Source organism: Perca fluviatilis, chromosome 13, assembly GCF_010015445.1.
Source record: "Perca fluviatilis chromosome 13, GENO_Pfluv_1.0, whole genome shotgun sequence".
NCBI lineage: Eukaryota > Metazoa > Chordata > Actinopteri > Perciformes > Percidae > Perca > Perca fluviatilis.
The window spans coordinates 18,291,943-18,314,240 of record NC_053124.1 but is presented as its reverse complement, the minus strand read 5'-3'; the positions used below and the strand labels follow the sequence as shown (position 1 = coordinate 18,314,240).

Here is a 22,298-nt window from a genome sequence, read left to right as displayed (position 1 = left end):
ACCAGTAACTTTCTGGAATCTCTGCTGGAAGCGTGGCAATCTAGGCCTGGTCCTAACAGACTCTCGTACATTTCATTTGTATAGAGAGTCTGGCCACTCTCTATTGACAAGTGTTAACTTCCTTGAAGGCGGGTACTCTGTTGGAGTTTAAAACTATCGGATCTGCCCAGCGCCACTCTGGATCTGCCATAACCAAACGCTAACGCTTGGTCGTGACGCATGTCATGCACATGTGCAACAAGAGGGGAGACCGTCAAGGCTTATATTTAGCATTAGCATCACTACGGAGTGAGCTGGAAAACACTTTTCCCGAACACCATCATGGCCACCAATAAAATTCAGGAAAGATTGTTCTTGCTCGGGCTTTGACTTCTGGATATTCGGCAGCGTTGTCACAACGGACCGAATGGCTTCGCTCCTATCTTTCTCTGCCGCAACTCTAGCGCACAGCCTCAACGTCATTGTTTTCAGCCACTCCCTCTATTCGCTGATTGAAAAAATTTGGGAGACATATTTTTATAACCAGGCTAGCTGTTTCCCCCCATTTCCAGTCTTTGTGCTAAGATAAGCTAACTGGCTGTTGGCTCCAGCTTTACCAATAACAATAATAGGCCCTACAAAAACTAAATTACAAGGTGCTTTAAAGTAACAAAGTCATTTTACATGTTGATGTAAAATGGTTTAGCCTAGGTTATGTAAAAGCTTTAGGCCTGTATGATATTATCCTTTTTCTATTGAATGGCATGTTTCTTATTTTGCTTAAATAACCTATAGGCTAGCTACCACAGCCCAGTCCCTGCAGGAGACCCTTCACTGAAGAGCTCCAGCTCCACATGCAGTAACAGGAGCCCTCCATGTATACAAACACACACCAGCAGCTCTGTCAAATGATTTGGGGAGTGTGGCCATTATGGAGCCACCAGTCTTGTGGTGGTGATGATGTGGAAACTCCAGGGGAAAAGAGACGAGAATGGCTTTGATTGCATTATGGTCTTTTGTTGAAAGTGCTTGAAGTCCCTAAAGCGTCTTTTACCGTGCATGAGGTCTCTCTGTGGGGTAAGATTAGACTTGGTGGCTTCCTCTGGTTGCGGCAGTGCTCCCTGTCTCTCCTCCAGGGCTGAGTTAGTATTGGATTACAGGTTCACACGCTCGCTCGCAGACCGCCCGTCGCCCCGACCAATTGCTCCATTCATTCCAGCGCCGGAGACGGCCGCCGGCCTCTGATTGGTTATCAGCGCCGGTTAGGGAACTTTCCCACGGCCAGCGCGTGCTGACAGCCGGCCAGCCACTCCTCATCACCACCGGGACACACACGGGGGAGGAGGGGGCTGACATGGGTGGGGGCAGTCACGGACCGAAAGTTCATTGGACCGCTGTCAAAGATTCTCCAAAGATCCTCTATGTTTGGAAGATGAATTACTCCATTGTCTAGTGTCACAGAAACCCATTGAGCTTCAGGACAAGGCCAAGCTGATGGAGGAAATGACACAGCCTAAAGCTATAAAAAAAATTAAAAAAATGAAAAAAACTAGGCTACTGTGACTGGGTTTTTGCTGTCTGGGCCCCTCAGCTGTGGAACTCCCTGCCTGAGGATCCCCAGTTGGCCAACTCAGTAGGCCTATCTTCCTTTAAAACTCTTCTTAAGACTCACTTTCATCTTATGGCTTTTTCAATTTATATTATTGTATACTGTTAGCCTATGTCTTGAGTTCTGGATCTTATATGACCTCTATGGCCTATATTATATTGTACATACGTTTGTAATTGTATTGTTTTACAAGGTGCTATGGGCCTATAAATAAAGCTATTAATAGGCCACCTTTCATCTTGTCCAGAGAATTCCTGGAGAAATTGAGTATCAACTGAGATATCAGGTCAATATGGGAATTTTAAAAGATGTAGGCCTATAACCTAGAACTTAATTGCAGTTTTTATTTTGCATAGCCTATACACTTTTCAAAAGATGTAATATTATAAATAAAGGTGTTTTCATAATAAGACACCTGAGGCCAGATCTCCCCGACAGGTGGGCCTACACTTTCAAATCTCCTCCACATCCCCCACTCATACCCACAGAGTGAGATGTCTTCACTTTTATTCTCCTCTCTGACTTGTCAAAGCGCACTTGGATGTGCTTGGGCCAACTGCGCTGTCACTCAAACCCACGGCCGCTTTGTGATTGGCTGGTCTGGCACGAGCCCCCGCCCCTGTTGGCCGGCACCAGCGTTGAAATGACACCGTGGGAAAGCTGAGCGCTTCAAACGGAGGCGCTTCGGACAAACCTGTGTAGACGCACTACAGGAAGACACAACAGGCTCACTGAAGGACTATTGTGGACGAATCCGAATCAAAATGAAAAGGAATCACGATTTTAGCTCCTCGGACAGCGAGCTGGATGAGACTATTGAGGTGGAGAAGGAGAGCGCGGATGAGAATGGGTAAGTTATTTTCCTCTTAAGTGTGAGCTAGTTTCTCTTTTAAAGTGGATGGACAAACACCGTGTAGGCCTAACACTAGCACTTAATATGTATGAATTATGTCGAAAAAAATCAACGGGATATTGATTAAACCTCTGTTTCGTCTTTATTAAGGAACATGAGCTCTCCTCTCGGGTCCATGTCTCCCACAACATCAACTCAGGTGCAGGCGAGGAAAAGGCGTCGAGGAGTAAGTAGCCTACTTTTTTTAAATTTTATTTATTTTTTATAGAAAAATCCGTTTGTGCAGATGGAAACCTTGTGCATAATGTGCACATTTGTAGTCATATGCAGATATTCTGAAAATAACCATTGCTTTTTATTTTGTCTTTCCTCAGATAATTGAGAAACGGCGCCGTGACAGGATCAACAACAGCCTCAGCGAGCTCCGCAGGCTGGTTCCCAGCGCCTTTGAGAAACAGGTAAGCAACAGGCAATACGACTTTAACATCACGTATGCAATATACAAATGTACTTTACAGTTTTATTTGCAAACATAGAACCACTTTGTCTTTTTCTGCTTTTGTGGATTATTTATATTTAATTGCCTCCTTTTTGTCTCTCACACATTGAAGGGCTCAGCCAAACTGGAGAAAGCGGAGATTTTGCAGATGACTGTTGACCATCTGAAGATGCTTCATGCTGCTGGAGGCAAAGGTGTGTCTGAGATCCATTTATTGTTACAGAAAATCACTTTTCACTTGTTGAAAAAAAATCATTATTTTTAAACTGGACATTTTAATAGGCTACTTTTGTGCCCACTTGGTTTTCATTTTTGAAAAACAAAACAGAATAATTAAACATGAAGATGAATAAAACGAATTGTCTAGATTATAAAGTTAAATTTACTCTTTCACAGTCTCAGAGCCAGGGGCATATTGATTAATGTCAGACAAAGATCCTTCAGTTCTGGACAAACTTGTTTTGTAGCAGTTCAGCTGACTTTAAACTAATCGGCTGTCTCCTTCCTCTCCCCTCAGGTTATTTTGACGCCCATGCCCTGGCGATGGACTACCGTGGTTTGGGTTTCAGGGAGTGCCTGGCTGAAACGGCTCGCTATCTGAGCATAATCGAAGGCTTGGATGGCACAGATCCTCTGCGGATCCGTCTGGTCTCCCACCTTAACAACTATGCCAGTCAAAGAGAGGCTCACTCTGGCCTGAGTCACCTGGCGTGGGGCTCTGCATTTGGATCCCCTCCTGCCCACATGACCCACACCCTCCTCCTCCAGCACCAACAGGGGGCACCGCTGGCACCTTTACCCCGCAGCAACACCAGCAGCCCACAAACTCCTCTGTCATCTACATCCACTTCTTCCTCCTCCTCTTCTTCTTCATCCTCATCGGTTGCAGACACGCACGTCCCAGGCAGGCGCAGCAGCAGCGCAACCCCCCACTCAGATCAAGGCCCAATCCGGGTTCCCCCCACCACTTCGGCTCCCACCGCCGTCCCACACCCCGCCTTGGTCTCCTCATCAGCGTCCAAGCTCTCCCCTCCTCTCCTCTCCTCTCTCTCGGCATTCCCTTTCCCTTTCAGTGCCTTCCCCATCATCTCCCCCACCACGGCCATCAGCGCCCCAGTCCCAACTTCCAGTGTTGGCAAACCCTACAGACCCTGGGGTATGGAGATAGGAGCTTTCTGACTGAGATGAAAACCTCCACACATTATATAGACTCACTACCCAGCTGAGCTGGACTTTCAAAGACAATACATTTTTTTTTTTCCCAGCTAAGAAAGTACTATTTTTTTTATGATGTTGACATCCTTCAGAGGATACACCTAGCTGTAGGATTTTTATTTTCTTGCTAATGTATCGTGTTTTGTATAGAAGAGAAAAACAGTGAGGAGGAAGCCCGTGACTAAAAAGAAACAGGAGTGATTTATTGTGATTGATCTATGTTCCTGCCCACCCCTTTAGAAGTTTCACCCACTGTTGTCAGCCTATCAGGAATGGCTTTTCCAGATGGTCAAGCAGTCGCCGCCCGTCAAGTTCCTGGGCGAAACTGTCCCCCCTTTGTTTTCCCTCTGAGCTGAAACACCCAGTGTTGGTGCACTGGTTACATACGGAGAGGGGTGTGTGAAAGGAGGGCTTGAGGTGGTTGAGAGAGTCACCCCCTTTTTACAGCATTTTATGGGGTGGAATAACCGAAACCAGGTGTTTGTTTGACTAAATACTGGGAACAGAAGTTAGCTACCAGCTTGGTTGAGATAAACATGATTTCGCCACAACCTTTGATGTTCATATGGAGCTCTATTGTTTAAGCTTTTTTCACTAAGTTATGTTTCCTCTCTACCGTAAATTTTTTTCTTAACAACTGAGGCTACGCATATGTTTTACCAGTTCCTACCAGCTGTCCACATTTTGTTTTAATTGCTCACGTAACTGATGCTTGAGTGATTTTCATCACCTTGTTTACAAGTTATTTTCTTGTACCTGTTAGAAGCAGCAGCATTATTGATCTGTAATTATCAAGAGGGAGCCCATTTGTGAAACAAGGCAATACAATTTAGATTCCTGCTTTCCATCTGCTATGTTGGTGTCTCCTGGTAAACCTCACTGTGAGTTGTATAGTTCATGATTGTTCAAAGCACAAGCAAGCACTGACAAATCAGATTTCTCAGCGTTTCAAAGTTTTTCTAATGGTAATGACAACTTCCCTGTAATAAAAGAGTTCTGTTAAATCACCTGTGGCTTTATCAGCTTCTTTTTATGTGTGTGTGTGTGTGTGTGTGTTCATTTGCATGAGCGTGAATGTGTTTTTGTGTGCATGTATGGTGTGTGTGTGTTTGCTTATTGATGTATGTGTGTGTGTGTGTTTGTGTGTGTGTGTGTGTGTGTGTGCGCAGTACGTGGTGACGCCTGGTATCAGATGAGGCTGCTTGTTTCTCTCAGCAGCCCTCTGTGTGTGCACAGGAAACCATTAACAAGGAGGGGATATCCTGGACAATAGCAGCCCGACTGGCCCCATGTGCTTCGTGGGAACTAGAGGAGGAGGAGGAGGAAAGAAGGAGGGAAGGTTGGAAGAGGATGAAGAAGGAAAGGAAGGATGGATGGAGCATAGAATGGGATATGGAGGGAAAGGGACAAGAAAGAAATGGTACAAGGGGATCAAAAGGAGAGAGAAGAAGAGAGGGACTGAAAAACTGTGAGAAAGGAAGTGTGCAGACAGTTTTGTCCCTTTGCCATCGTTTCAGCTCGGACCAGCTGCACCCTCTGTTCTCAGCTCCAGCATGCCGTCACCTCTTCTGCTGAACCAAATGTTTACTCACTTGGCAAAATAGCCATTGCTCTTTCATCTGTTTTTCCAAAATGTACACTCTCTATTTCCCCTTTTATCTCTCTCGACATTCTCCTTAACCTTTTTCTTTTATTGCTGAGGACGATGCAGAGCCAGGTAATGGCAATATAAGCTTCACTGCACAAGATCAATGAGTGGCTCAGTTGATATAACTTGTCTTTTGTCTCCCCCAGCTGGTCATAAATGGTACTCCATCAACTGAGATCTTGGAACAGAACAGAGAGGTCAGTGATTTTGTTCAGTCATTCTGTACTTATGTAAAAGTTGCAATAACACAATGTAACAATATGTTACAAGTAAACGTCCTGCATTAAAATAAATGTACTTAAAATACCAAGTAAGTACCAATAACGCTGATTGATGCCTTTAAACCTTTGGAAGCGTTATATTATTATATATATTGAATTATTTTTGATGCATTAACCTGTAAACAGTATTTTGGAATCAACTTATCTTTTGTCTAATCTTTTTAACATAATGTAAATATACTATGTAATATGTATTCATTTGTATTATTTTCATTTTCAGACCATGTCAGAACTTGAGTTCACTTGAGTTGAAGTCTTGTGGATTGCAGCCCTGACTGATACTATTAATTGCCTGCTGTGTTTGTGCTGTGATATGTGAAATTGAAACATTTTATTTTTAAAATTAAAGATGTGAACGGAACAAATTAATAAATGATTAATTGTAAACAGGTTAATATACAATGGAAGACATTGTCATTTGTGTCTCTAAAAAACATTGTTCCAATGCTGCATTGGAAAACAACTGATACCAGTATCTGAAAGAAGTCACTCTCAAAGCCAGTTTCATTCACTGAACCCCAAATCTTTATTAACCACTGCTTTCTCACAAAGATATACGTGAGAGGGGGAACACACAAATGGACAGAGGAGAGAAAGAGAGAGAGAGAGAGGCAGGTAGGACAGTCTCTGTCTGTGATGTACTTGTTACACACTTTAATTGTGTTGGTTTATACTTCACTGGGTCAATATCACATGGCACAAACATTCTGTTATCTACCCGCCCTTTCTGCAATACACACACACACACTCACACACATCTACGGGCCTATCGTGCGTGTGCGACCGCCATTCCGATACTTTAATACGCTCATATATACCTTTACAGATGGCAATACTATGTTCATGAATCATTGTTGCAGCTATACTTGTTATGGCTTAAATATTTTTCTTGTGCCAACCTTTCGGGGTGTTTACAGTGTCTTGAAGTGAAGTGCAGTGATTCCAGTAGGCGCTGATGATGTTGTGGCACTACTCTAGCCTCTATGAAAAGGAGAAAGTTAGAATTGATTTTTATTTTCTCCAATTTAAGATTCACAGTAACAAGTTTGGTGAAGTTTTCATTGCACTCCACTAGCTCCTGATACGTACTTTAACTCCAGTTGTGTTGTAACACGTGATTTAAATGTGATTGCAAGCTTGTTTCTGAGGAATATAAGAGGCCTGCCATTGGTCAGGGATGATATGTGAGCTTTCCGGTGTCAGATAGACAGAATTTAGCAAGCTCCTTCTGAGCTCTGCGCTATGATTGGCTAAATGCCTGCCCATGTGGAGAGCGTGTGAGTGAGTACTTCTACAGTATGTATGTATGTGGAGAGATGAAGAGGTTGCAGACGGAGGGAAGGAGGATGAGGATGGGCTCATTAAATGCTATAGTGGTCTCCTGTGGTACAGTCACCATCTACCTCACAGGAGTGAATGTGCAGCGACAGCTTGCAGTCCCCACAGAAAGCAAACTGCCCCCTTTCCTTCTGCCAACTTTCCTGCACATGTCCCTCGCTAATTGGAACATTGGCATAAACTGGATGGAAAATCACTCTGACCAAACACAGATCCAATTTTGTATGCAGATCTGCAGGGTCAAATGAGCAAGAGCTTACTTGGAGGGACAAGGGAACGGAGCCAGAATGCGGGCCTTGTGAGGACGCAACCAGTCGCAGCAAACATCAGCTAGCTGGAAAACTCGCAACAAACACCTATGCCTGAAATGATTCTCAGACTGAAATGAACAAAAAAAACATGAAAATAAACTAATTATTACATCCATTTATAAGCAGGGAGAGGAAACTTATATAGAAAAAATGGCACACTGCAATCAATACTTTTGCTGCTTGTATCGTACTGTATATAACAAAAAAAGAAGTATTTACAAAACCAATACCCACTGTCACTTGTCAATTTGATTTTTTTTCTTCTCATTTGAAACAGAGCGAAAACATTCTTTTTTGGGAAGAGTGGGTGGGAGACATTATTTTTTCTTCTTTTTCCTAAATTATTTTTGCTTTTTCTTTCCACCCCCAACCCCATTTAAACCTCCCACTGTCTCGGGGTGGCGTCTCAGGCTGTGGTAGTTTCATAGTAGTATGGAGGAGTATGGCAGAGGGGTGGAGAAGGTGGGGACATGTGGGATAAGGTGGGGAGAGGGGTGTTCCTCAGGGTTGGGGGTGGTGGTGGTGGTGGTGGTATTGGGTGGGGTGGGGGGTTGAAGGTAGGACGTAGAACCTGTTGGGGCTTCTCATGCTGTCACCTCTTCTCTCAACCCCTTGTTCCTGCGCACCTCCTGAGCACGCCTCTCCTAGAAAAAACACAGATTGAGGATGTTATGTTTTTTTCTTCTGCTGCCAAGCCTTTCCTGACATTTGTTCCTGCTCACGTCACCATTTCTCTTCTTTGACCTATGCAGCGAAGATTTACTTAATTTACCTTTCCTGCTTCCTGTCCTCCTCTCTCCCACTCATTTGATTCTTTATCTCCCACCTTCCAAGCACAAGACTCCATCTTTGTCTTTGTCAAACCTAATTCTTCTCTGAAAGATGCTCCATTTTCAGACATCGGCAGGTGTACCAGCCCTCCTTAACCTTTTCTTTCTCGTCTCCAGCTGCATGTCTTTTCATTTTTTAACATTCTCCTGTCACTTTTTTGAAAATGTCCTCACTCTTTCATCCCCCTCCTCACCAGGAGCCAGTTGTACCACTGACTAGGTTCAGACTTAGATAAAAACTGCTTGCACCACACAAACTAGATGCTTCTTAACTGCCTGGAGTAACTATTACATGCTAACCGAAGCAACTGACAAAGCTAATGTTAGCTTGCTAACATATGACCATAGTGAAGAGTAGAAGAGGTGGCTAATGGAATAAGGCTAACATGTCTGACCTGGCAATTGCTCAAAATACTGTGTAATGATGATGTAAACTGTAAAGATTTTAAAATACCTTTCACAAATAACATTATATACCTCAAATTACAAAACATAAGACTAAATGAGTAGCTAAATAGCATCATTTACATTAGCATAAGCAGATATTTCCTCACTCATTCTAAACTGCATGAATACTACTAAACCTGAAACTCATGTTTGTCCATGTATCCATGCGTTGGATAGTTAGTAGTACAGCAGTTACAGTGACTTCTTTTTTCCAGACATATAGTTGACTGCTTTTGATTGGATGCCACTAAATAGAATCTAGCAACCAACACATTACTAAAGTCTTTAGCTTAGACAATTTAGAAATGATAATTTTGTAACCTAATTTCCAGTAGTAGTAAATCATTAGTTTGAAACTAGCATGTAGAAACCTATTTAGAACTTACTGATTGTATTAATAAAACGTTTTTTACGGACATTATAATTGGACAGTTAAATGAATGAACAGAATGTTAACAATCCAAATAATCAGAATAATTGTGAGACAAAATCTTCTGAAGAAGAGGTGACTTGGATTTATGAACTCAGTATATCTAAAATCATGGCTATGCCCCTGCTGCTCACCCTCTCCTGCAGCCGCTCCATCATGGCAGCCAGGTAAGCCTGTCGGTTCTCCTCGTTTTGCTCCATCTTCAACTGGAGCTTCTCCTCGGCCATGCGGCTGAAGTTGTTGTTCTCCTCCATAGCCTTCAGCAGCACGTCGCGCTCGTGGTCCCGCTTCTCAGCCAGGGCCCGGAGTACCTGTGCCTCCTGGGACTGGAAAGGGAGAAGGGGAATGAGTCAGAGAGCAAGGGTCGATAGAGAGAGACAGTGATTTACTGAATATTCATAGATTCTTTCTTTTCTAAACCTAAGAATGAGTCAGAGCTACTGAAACTAATCAGACTCACGTGGTAATGTTAAGCATATAAAATTGTCTGGAGGTAAGATTCTTGCCATGTTCATCCTCTCTTGGTAAATACTATAATTTAAAAAAATATACTGCATGTTTGACCTACACTATTGGACAGCTGGTGTTAAACAAATTTTTTTTGTCAAACTCTGTTATTGATTTGTTGATTGATTTGTTGGTGGGTTCCTGGATTTGTCAGCTGCTTGTATCGACTGTATTGACACTCAAATCAATGAGATGCAGGAATTAGCCAGAGTCCGATTAGATCTTTTGCAGGTTTTGCAGCTGCGGTGGTCATTGTGACTCATGGTTGACCAAACTTCCAGACATCAAATTCGATGTCAAGCGAAGTCAAGTAGAACAGTTGTGTGTGGTTGAATTTCCCCTTTTGTTTTGGGTCAGAAATGGTTTAGTTTGGGCATCACAAATAGCTTTTTGTAGCTCTTAGCACTAATTGAAGCAAAGTGATACGTTGCAGCTGGGTGCAATGAAAATGATTGGCAACATCCTTACTCTCCTCCGTTCCTCAGCTGCCTCCAGTTTCTTCTGGATGTCCTCCAGGGAAAGGTCCCTCTTTGGGGGGGTGGTGACGCAGTGGGCAGCTTCAGAAACAGGGGAGGTCGGCTTCAGGATGACCTCAAAGGCCTGGCCTGAGGCTCGCTTGTTAATAGGCTTGATGTCCATGTCTGTATGTGTGTGCATAAACAAGAAAGAACTTTTAATTCAAGCATGTTTTATAAAGAAGACACACAAATTAAATCTTCAGTCTAATTACCACGTACCTTCAAAGTCACCCATGATGTTTTTGGGGGTCTCGGGGTACAGACAAGAGCAGATAAGTGAGAGAACTGAAATCTCCTTCATCTTCTCTTTGTAAGCTGTGGAGGAAGATTTAAACATGACTGTGTATGTGTAAACTGCTAAAACACACATGCACATACACAACATATCATTAGCCTACTAACATACAAAAAGATGATAACATCATTAACCCATTTCCACCTCAACAGGAGGTCCTTGATGTAAATATTCAGATTTTTAGAGGAATAATTAATCATCAAGTCCTCTAAAAAGAAGACCTCATCAAAGGATGTCTGCCCTGGGTTTTGGAGGCATTTTATAGCCTTTGTTTTCACTGAGTCAAGAGGGGAGCAGGATGGATGTGTCCTTACTTGGCCTAATTTTCCCAACAGCCAAGATGCTGCCATCCCCACAGGATTCTCCACACATCATTAGCTATGCATTTCATTTTGGTCTATTATTTATCAGACCAACGCCCTATTGCCTCTCAGACGTTCTGTAGCTCACACTAAAAAACATCATGCTTTCAGGTAATTTAGAAAGCAAAGAAGCGAGGATTTACGTTAGATGGTGGGATAGTTTTTGGGTTGTTTCTTATCTTCACTGTCTGTGGCTTGCGGACAGAAGCTAATAGCCAAGGGTTTAGCTTATCAGCATAACACAGCAATATGGCTGTCCAACCCTGGTCCATTTATGGCCCAAAAGGTTAAGAACACTGGAGCAAAGCTGGCATCAAATCATACTGGTTGTATTTGGCAACCTGCGCCCTACTCAATAGGGAGGGACAAAGTGCTCCAAAGGGCAGACGGTGAAAAAACAGAAAAGAAAAGAACACCCAACCTTGTCTAACCTTGATTTTTTTTTTATTCCTGTATTTTTGGCATCTACTACTTTGTAATGTGAGCCCAGAGTTCAGCAGCAGTCCCTGCAGGGAGAACATTAAAATATCTGCAACGCACTGCAGCTTGTGAAATATTCTGCTTTTGCACATGGCTGCTGTGTTCTGTCAAGGTGCACTGCTTCATGGTGGAGATTTGCATGCCAACTGTCATATTATGGCATAATCCATCACCCAGAGCACAAGGCCTGCAGGGCTGAAGGCTGCCACATTGATTCATGATTTGCAGTGGGCTACAGTAGCAAAGCCAGAAATTAGATTTACTGTGAAAGCGCTTCTCCATGGTGGTGTATGGTGTACAGTATAATCCAAATCCTTTTCTCCCTCATACTCTCTCCTCTTCTTCCCTCTGTGTCTCGCTTTCTGCCCTGCAGACTGGCAGACGCCACAGTAATGTGATCAACTCTCAGATGTAGCGCTCGCTACTCTCTGATGGCCTTGTTAACCCCTTCCCTGAGGAGGAAGTGAGAGAGGGTGTGAAGGGGTTGAAAGAAACAGAGAAATACTGGGAGGAAGGAGATAGTGGTTGCGTAGGAATGGAGATAAAGGTAGAGTTTGATAGAGAAACAGAAAATAGGGAGATTTCTGTCAGATGAAAGGAAAGAGAGGGCGGAGGAAGACGGAGAAAATGTTTGACTGTGGGGGTGGGGCTTCACTGTCATTGTAGCACCTTTCTGATATAAACAGTAATCCCAGACAGGAGGATTAAAAACCAGTAAAGGGGGCAGCTCCCAGTGGGACCTGCAGCCACCATCAACTGCCCCGAGGACAACCTTGAAGCAGCCACCTCTGGCGGATAGCACTTAAAATTGTAATTAGCAGACCGCACCATTTCTGCTCACGAGAGAGGGGGGACAGAGCTTTTGGAGGGTTGTCACAGACCCATTAAGTGTTGTGTATATGTCAAGACCCCAGCAGCCATTTTCTCCCACACACAACCCCACTTGACAGCTGAAGACTCAAACAGTTAACAATTCAGTGGAGCAGATAATTGGGGTTAAATGCTTTGAGCAGAGATTCATGTTCAGTGGTTGCCAAGTTCGGGGTGGGGTCTTTTCTGTATTTAACAATGTTTTCATTCTAGATTTATAGTTTAGGGCTGAAACACATGATTATTTTCATAATCGATTTGTCTGCTGATTTTCTCAACTAATTGGTTGTCGGGTCTATAAAACTTTCTTTTTTTTTTTAAACTTGATAGTTGAACAGTCCAAAACCAAAGATATTCCATTAACAACAGCAAATCCTCACATTTGAGGAGCTGGAAGCATCAAATGTTTGGCATTTTTACTTAAAAAAACCCACTTTGACAATGAAAGGATTAATCGAGTATCAAAATAGTTGCTGATTAATTTTCTGTCTGTTGACTAACCGATTAATCGACAAATCGTAGCAGCTCTATTCTGGTTTGTTTAGTTCTATTTGAGTACGCTTGGTTTTCACTATGACTGCATTAGAGCAAATTTAATTTCTTGGAAGATAAGCACTCACTGTAAAATGAAACAGCTCTCCAACTCCAGGAGATTTTTCTTTTATAGCCCTAATCAAAAATATATGAGATTCTTTATTGTGCAAAAATATGAAATTGCCTCCGTATTTCTCCTGAGATAAAAGATTTCCCTTCTGTAACTGCTGTAGTAATAAGCTCATTCGCAGTGGATCAGGCACATAAATGCCAAATGATCCAGAATTACTTTCCACAGCAGGAAGTGTCCAAACACCAGCGTCTGTTCAAAGATATCCACTGAGTTTCAAACATGCTGGGTCAGGTATGTCAATCTGAGATGAGACAAAATAATTTCAGACAGACATGACACCACTTTAATGCTCCTACTCCACTCCGGCAGGCTGGTTTCAACCAATCAGCTCTGCATCCTCTCAGAGAGCTGCTCCTGTCTGCACTTCCTCTTCCAATCCATCAGCTAAAGAGCGCAGATCATCAATAAATACGGTACCTCTCATCCACCGCAGCATCCCTCTTCCCCAGCACCTTTTGCATTCCGAAGCCTCTGTTGCTGATCTATTTTCCATCTAAATCCCAAATTTCTCTGTCTTACTCTGTACTCTGTCTGTCCAATCTCTGCATCTCCTGGGAGCTTCATTTCTGCTAGTCACACAAACCACTGCAGCTCTATTTGGTTCCTTTACTTATCTCAACCACTCTCTTCCTCCCTGCCTTCTACTTCTCCAAAATGCCCAACCCCCACTTGAAAAATAGAGGCAATAGTGTCACTGTTTTTGAACAAAAAGGCACAAAGTGAAAAACATATGAAGGACACTGTCGACAAGGCTATGAGCAAACTGTGACCCTGTGTATCACAGTGTTACAGCCCTCCTGGGTCCTATAACCTGGCACTATGGGCTTGGTATCTGTGTTCAGCACATACAGGCCCTTTACAGCTATGCCACCCGGCAACAATATAATCACAAAATGATGAAGGTATTACCACGGCAAAATTGGCTAATAAATGAAACAATATGACACCCAGATGATCAAGGGCAGGTCCAGAGATTTCATGTAGGAGGGATGGGCTGGCGGAGGTTTTTTTCTAAACCACACCCTGTTTCTGTCCAAGGAGATCAGTGTATAGGGCTGCAACTGAGGATCATTTTCAACTAATCAATAATCTTTTGGTTTGTAAAATGTCCAATGATTGTGAAAATACCCATCTCAGTTTCCTAAAGCCCATGGTTGTCTTAAAATGTTTTGTTTTTGTCAGACAATCAGGCCAAAAAACCCAAATATTCAGTTTATTATCACATAAAACATAGAAAAGCAGCAAATCCTCACAATTTAGAAGCTGTAACATTTGTACCGGTACTTAAAAAATGACTTTAATGACTTATGACGATTATCATAATAGTTGCCTATTAAACTTATGTCAATCAACTAATTCATTAATCACCCAATTGTTACAGCATAAGATCAGTGCATTAAAAGTGCAGACCAAAGAGGTAGCTGTGTGAAATTTCCAGAATCTTTAAAACACATGAGGATAACATCAAATTTGACAAACTAGGATGCTAAAATGTCTAAACTGTCTTATACAGATGTTGATTTTAACAAGTGATGAACAGATTGTGGGCATGTGGCATACCATCACCGCTGGATTGATGTCACCTCTTCCTCTCAGCCTCATTTCATAGAGCAGCAGTCATCTGAACCAGTAATGGATGCGTGCTGCATTGATCGATGAGACTGGGCGATAAATCAAGCATGAATTATGAGTCCAGGAGCCTTTATGAGCTTTATGCACATGGGCCATTATGACAATAGTGATGCAAATGATACGATCAGAAATGTAGCTGGATTTGGACGTGACCAGTTTCTCGAAATTGATGGTACAATTGTCTGAGAAGCGTATGTCTCTGTACATAAGGAATTGATTTTTAGGGAACCAGCTGAATGACCACACCTAATTGGATATGACAAGCGTGCGCGATAAGGATCAGGAAAAGTGCTTAGAGGCCTTAATGCACATGGGAGTGGTTCTGAGCACGAGTTTGTTTGTGGGATAGTTGATACATCATCATTCATATTTATCCTGCATTATAGTCCTTAAATACAGTAGTAAATGATTATTGCCCCATGAAGCCTTAGGTGATTTTGCTCCTCCATCTCAGAAGTATGGACAAGTAGAATTAAATTCCACATGTAATTCTACAAATATTCAGAGCACTGCCATGTTTCTGTAAATGAAATGAGCCAACATGAACTCAACGACCTGCAGGGTGCTGACTGGCATGATGACTGCTTTCTCCCAGAGTGTCTGCTCCCTGCCCATCCCATTCTTCCTGTCCACATCTTAAATCATGGAGGAAAGAAGGGGAGGAGGAGGAGGAGGAGGAGAGGCGAATAAATATAAGAGTCAGGGTTTAGTTGCCGGTGTCCCTCAGCGCAGACACCATGCAGGACCCCTTACCGCTGTCTGTCTTCATGCTCCTCCATACATCAAGTGCCTAGTCAACCAGCAAACAAACAGACCATCCCCTCAACTGGCCACAGCACATTGCACTTTTCAGCCTATATATTCACCCCTAATAGCAAACACATGTTTCTTAATGTCAGATATGACAATAGGCTTATTTTTGATGAAGCCTGCAGGTCACATACAGTGTTTATAGGCCTTACATGTAATTATGTTAAAATAATGTAAAGAAAATAAATAACAATATATCAAGCCTTCATATGAAAATTCACAGGATGACACAAATACAAGGCCTATCACCTACCATAACATGCAATCTAATTTTATTTCTACCAAATACTGTCACGTCACACTAGGCTAAAGCCTTAATAATAATACAGTTATTGAACATAATAGGCCACATTTACAGTCTATAACCTTCCTAATAGGATTGGGGTCTGATATTCCTGAGACGACATGTATTTTCATCGCCAGTCGTAAATTCTTCCCTCGACTGCAAAGCAATTCTGGAAAAGGATGCTCTTTTTTTTTTTTTTTTTTTTTTTTTTTTTCTCTCCCTTATTCCATCCTTTAGCGGTCACCCACAATATTGGTTAAGCAGGCTTTACATTACTGCTACATAGGATGGCCCAGTTTTTTATAAGGAGATTTGTCACGGTGAAATATTTCACACCCTGGAGAGAGCGACTGGCTTGCTTTGAAGGGACCGGAGATGTTGGGTGGGGTCGCTGGCGCAGCATTTTGCTGCACGGCTCTGAGTCAGGTGCGGCAGGCAGGCATCGACCACATTCTGCTGTGTGAGGAAATAAGATCGCTTTTCTTGCGTTGATGTGGATTCATTCTCTTTTATTCGTTTGCTTTAAAGTGAATTTAAAAAAATATGCGTCACTGATATGGCAAACTGAATCCCAAACTAGCTCATATTGATCGGCACTTATTTGGAATTAGGATCAAGCAATAACCACAAATATGACTTAAAAGAAAGATTGAAAGACAGAAAAATGCTACTTCAATTCAGTAACTTCATTTTAAAGGAGTGACTTGCAGAGGAGTTTGGCCGCTCCCTCTAATCAACCCTCAGCATCCTTTTGTGCCATGGGTGTCGCCACAACCTCTCAGCATCCTCAAACCTGCGAAGCGGATGTTATCTTAGAAAAAAATGTCAAAGCAAAACTCACCGATTGCGGTCTTAGCCATTTCTGTACGGTGGTGGTGCCGGGGCGGTTTGTCGGCGGAGTGTGCGTAGGTTGCTGGATGCGGTATCTCGGGCTGAAGGGACTGCTGGTAAGGCACTGAGTCAGCAGAGACGGGGACTGCCGGTGCGCCTGGTGGTCTGTTATGAGCTGCGTCAAGTCAGCGGGAAATAACTAGAACATAACCGGAAGTGTGCAGACCTAGCCTTCAGAATAAAATACTAAAACCTGTTCCATTATGAACATGGGTTGACAGTTTCATTTCGATAATACGATCATTGCCTACTCTAATATGACGTTGAGCTGCAACAATTATATTAATTAATACTAATTTGTTTTAGTAGACTTATTAAAAAAATAAATCCCTTGGTCCAGCTTCTCAATTGTGAGGATTTGATATATTTAATGGCATAGGCCTGTGTGATAGTAAACTAAATCTGTTGCATCCCTAACTATTGTTTTTTATTATTATTGTTATTGTTATTATTATTATTATTATTATTATTATCATTATTATTATTATTATTATTATTATTATTATTATTATTACTGTAAAGCACTGTGTAACATTATTTAAATTATAAGTGCTATTTAATGTAGGCGTATTCTAGTTGTAATAGCCTACCATTTAATACATTCAGCTGAACACTTTTCTGTTTTGTGGAATCTGGTATGATAAAGCTGTAAATTGTGTAATTCCCCAGAACACACCCAACATTTACATTGCGATGCGCCACATTTTGAAAGGCTTTATTGTGAAATTAAGTACAGGAAGTCTCAACATAAAATCTGATTGGCTTGACACTGGGTCAGTAATGAGCGTTTATGTGCCTCCTAGAGCATATAGCTACCTACCATATTCCCTTGACGCGCCTCTCCTAACCAAAGGTCTACAAATCCAATGTCCCCTTCTAATGGAGAGTTCAGGCCCTCAGCAGTGGGTGTTTCCCTCTTTGTTTCTGTGGTAATGAGCAGGACGTAGCCTACAGAACAGCCACAGTATCTGTCCATTGTACTGAAAGAGGAATAATTACTCACAAACTTATTTAGATTTCGCATACTTTTTTTCTTCTTTTTTAACATTTTTATAAAATTTCGATTTAGGGCCTTGCAAGCCTAAACATGCAAAGTGATTCCTTTCTAGGAGAATCAGGCTGAAGCAGAATTACAGTTTTAATCCAGGGCCTAAATCCTAATCCATGCAAACAGGCAAAAAAAATAAATAAAAATAGATCATACCAATTATCACCTTTTGTGACTGCAGAAAATACTTAAGGTCAAACCATAACATACCAAATAAGTGGATGGAATCATTAAAACAACAATCACTAGGTGGCAGCAAATCTCAAGTTAGGCTATTAGCTGGAGGAATCCATGGTTTAAGAGAATCTTACAACACATACCCTCCAGTATATAATCATTCATTGTATACCAAGACCAAGCTTCATTCAGACAGACATTTAGCAACTTTAATTCATAGGTGTTTGCAGTTATCGACATGTTTGTGCTAGTTTTATTGACAACTGAATGTATGCATGATAGACTATAGGGAACACAAAGTACGACCACAGTTCATAACTCCAACGGCATGTTCCTTATCAAAAGGCGTGTGTTTGCATAGATAACAAAGCATATCGTAGGCTACTGTTTATTTAAAACGATACACAAATTTAAGATGACCTTGTGAATGATCACTGATTAACCAGAACAGAGGTTTTTAGTTGTAGTTTGTAATAATGCTGTAGATATGCTATACACATTCAAAGAACATGCAGATAAAAGAATTCAAGTTGGGGTACAAGAAGAGAAAAAAATTGAGGCTTTCAAAAACATAAATTGCTTTACAAAAGACAACCAAGAACCAGGCTGCAAAAATATTAACAAGATTAAAATGAACTGCAGTTGAACATGAAAATAAAAGAACAGATGCAGTATAAGCACAGTATTAAAACGACTTGAATTGATGTGAATCTAAAATAGTGTGTTCTATTGGGAGATTTAAATATAGAGAGTAAGTAGATCAGCTATAGATAAATATTATAGCTGTCGCCAACTCAGAGTGGCATGCCTGTGTGACTGCACATGTGCGCTGAGCCGCTGGTAATAATCTATAGCATCATATATCATTAATGATACACACATGCTATGCTTGAATTCAATCATATAATACGTTTTGTTTTATGTAAAAATAAACTATAGTTTTTACTGCACTACATTTATTTGGCACCAGTAAAAAGTACAATATTTCCCTCTGACATGCAGTGGAGTAGGCTACAGTAGCAAAACATGGAAATACTGAAGTAAAGTACAAGTAGGCCTACCTCAAAACTGTACTTAATTATAGCTACTTGTGTAAATGCATAGTTCTTTTCCACTGATTGTGACAAACTGTGCAGCTTTAATAAAATTATTTTTGCCCACATGTCCCCCTGTATATAGGCTATTTAATTATAGATAATGAGTTTGTGTGTAGTGTGTAGCTTGGGTTGTGTTTGTAGGTGTCATTTTCATAGACATGTCATTTCGGTATTCATTTTGCTCGTCCAGAAATGCAGTAGATGGGCTCCATTAAAACAAAACAAGATCTGGACCTCGCTAATTTCAAAACGCTGGCTACGGCCCTGTATACAGTCAATGTATTAATGTGTGCGCAGTACGTGGCTGGCTGTCTCTGTTGAGGGATGGAAGAAACGTCACAATCGCTGTCATCTTTCTGTCAGGGGGCGCGGCTAACCATCCTTTGGCGGTAATGATGGTGATGAGGAGGAGTTAGCTACTGCAGATGTTTGTTCACTGGACTAAATTAACCAGCTAAGGTTGGTCCATCGAATCTGAAACACGGCACGTGGGTTGCTGCTTGCTCCATTGGGGGAAAAAGACGGCACTACGAGGGTAACTAGTTCCTGTGATATTTTATTTTGGGTACATTCATAATCTCCACTTTTAAATTCTGTCTGGAGCTAGTAAATGGCACGAAAGCGAAGCGTTTCCATATAGCTAACGTTATATCACAGACTACGTTAGCATCAACAGCATCAAGTATGTTGTAACGTTTTGTTAGCTTTATATCACATTGCAGCACAGCGAATTTAAACGGTTTAGATGGGTGCTAGCGCTAGTGCTAGCTAGTGAATTAACGTTAACGTAGTGAAACACGCTTTAATTTATTCCTTACTCTCCTCTTGATCAGGTGTCGGGCCAGTGCTAACAAGGCTAGCAATCATCCATCTGGCGCTAATCACTAACCACAAGAAGTCACGTTAATGTTGGTGTGTTGAGTGGAATGACAGGAGTGGGTGCTTAAGTTAACATTCCTAGTCACACGCGTGCAGTAAACCTTGAAACACAATGTCCGTGTCCACGTTTCACATCCCCATCCTGTCTGCGCTCTCACCGTAGTTCAGTTTTAAAACGTGTCTAACGTTACAGATAACTGCTTCCTCCCATATCCAATCAGCTGTTGCGCTAACAGCAAAGTTTAATAACTTTAACTTTAATAGCAATCAAATCTTAACAGCTGTGCATCCGCAACTAGGTCTTTTTACTAGGTGAATGACTGAAGTTAGTAAATTGGAGTCAGTTTTTGGTCAGTTGATTAATATCCAGTGGTTTGTTATACTACTTAGCTAGTAGTAATACTACTCTATTAAAATGGAGCACAGAGTGAACTTGGCCATCAGAAATAATGTATGTTTTTGGAAAGCAGAAAGGGGTTACAGTGTGCACCAACACTTTCTGTGACTGTTCACTAGTGAATTAGAAGCACTGGATTTAATACACCGGAGCATGCTCTCCAAACACAGTCAATTTAGCAACTATTCAAATGTATACTAAGAAAAAGGCTAGGATAGTCATTGAAGATCGAAACCACCCGAGTAACAGGCTTTTCCATCTGTTGAGGTTGGGTAGAAGGTACCGGATATACCAGACCAGCACTGAGAGGCTCGGGAGGAGCTTCTACCCTCAGGCCACTAGGATCCTAAATCAGGACACTACCTAAGACTGCCTTGCTAGCATTTTGTTCTGATTTCATTCTGTCTGTGGTCGGGCTGCACGATATGAGGAAAATATCTAATTGCGATTATTTTGACTGATATTGCGATATGATTGACGATATTGGAGGGAGTGATCGTTTTTGTTATGAAAGAAATTAAAATTATTATAGTGTGATTTTTGCGAGGATCTGTACCAAACAAAGATTTTTTTTCTTTAGTCTGTAGGATAGGATTTGTAGGCCGGGATGTCTCTGCAGCACCACAATACTTCGTTCAGAATGGTTTGACACATATTTTGCCATTAACAAATATTGCGCCCCCTGCGATTTGGATATTGCACTAGTTCATATTGCGATTTCGATACAATTGCGAATAATTTTGCAGCCCTAGTCTGTGGTTTGGCCACATTTGTTAAGGTATAACATGACATCATTGCCTTGCAACAATCCAAAAAGAATCTTTTTGGATCACATTCCTCTGAAATACTGCTTTGTACGGCGCTCCCTCTCTTCATTCACTCTCTAGCTCTCTAGCAACAGTCAAGTAATACTTAAAATCACATTCTACCTTTAGGAACAACCTGCTTGGCAAGTGAAACCTAACTCTTCCTCTTCCTGCTATATCACGCAAGCTACAGAGCTACAGACAACCCAATCCTTGGCAAAGGAAAAAATGTAAACAAATGTCATTATTCAGATAATGTATCAAGATGCAGATCACATGATAACACCAGGTTTAAATTATGTTGTCTGTTTTTGGAAAGACAAAAGCACCACAAACTTGCATGACCACCTTGGAGTTCTCAAACCCATGAAAACAACTATCTCTGCCAATGTTCTTTCCGGGCTTACAGAAGCGATATGTTTTATTGAAAATGGTTTACTATGGTTAAGAATATGGTAAAATGGATGCTGTGCCCTATAGCACTAATGCACGTATATTTAGTTACACAGTTGTAGTGTAAACTATTAAGTTTTCTTCCAATGTGGGTTTACATTGTACAGTTGCTTTCACAAAGACAAGTTTATTTAGTTATTTTTAAGTTGTGATAGACTCTGTTTTTCAGGGCAGCGCCATCTTTGGAATGTCTGCTTTTCATGAACTGTAACTATTTGGTTTGGCTTGACATCAAGTTTTTTCAAATTTGTTTCAATTGTTTAATAATGTAAAACCACCCTTGATCATTTTGTGTTGAATTTTATTGGTTGATGTAGCGGCCTTGTCCCTTACTTACTGGTTTTTAAATATGCAAAGCACCTCCTAAATCTAAAAAGGCATTCATTTGCTCATTTAAAGTAACCCCAAGTGTCCATTAGGCGATATAGGGGTACATATGACACACTCTCAGGATCACTTACTCCATCTCTGTTTCCTCCAGCAAAACTGAGATGTGTAAAGCACTTCTGTGACACTCTGTTTTTATTTTTCTTACAGATTATCCCAGTGAAAAATTACTCCTCAGATTCAACAATGGCGGTTTAAAACGGGTATAGTCTCCGCCTTCCAGTTACACTCCTACCTCCCTTTCTCTTCTCCTAGTCTACACCCATTTTGTCCAATATTTTATGTTGCTCTCTTCT

At 41.5% G+C, this 22,298-nt stretch overlaps 2 protein-coding genes across 2 annotated transcripts; one reads left to right on the top strand and one right to left on the bottom strand.

Annotated features, from left to right (window-relative positions):
* Positions 1-2,237: 2,237 nt before the first annotated feature.
* Positions 2,238-5,162, top strand: hey1 (hes-related family bHLH transcription factor with YRPW motif 1). The gene is made up of 5 exons (XM_039821165.1): positions 2,238-2,438; positions 2,592-2,667; positions 2,816-2,899; positions 3,053-3,134; positions 3,458-5,162. The coding sequence occupies exons 1-5, from the start codon at positions 2,353-2,355 to the stop codon at positions 4,117-4,119; spliced, it is 990 nt and encodes a 329-aa protein (XP_039677099.1). The 5' UTR covers positions 2,238-2,352; the 3' UTR covers positions 4,120-5,162.
* A 1,424-nt stretch (positions 5,163-6,586) lies between these two features.
* Positions 6,587-16,879, bottom strand: stmn2b (stathmin 2b). The gene is made up of 5 exons (XM_039820985.1): positions 16,709-16,879; positions 10,685-10,780; positions 10,416-10,588; positions 9,575-9,766; positions 6,587-8,377 (listed from the first exon to the last, which is right to left on the bottom strand). Exons 1-5 carry the CDS (start codon positions 16,725-16,727, stop codon positions 8,318-8,320), a joined length of 540 nt encoding a protein of 179 aa, XP_039676919.1. The 5' UTR covers positions 16,728-16,879; the 3' UTR covers positions 6,587-8,317.
* Between the last annotated feature and the right edge of the window lie 5,419 nt (positions 16,880-22,298).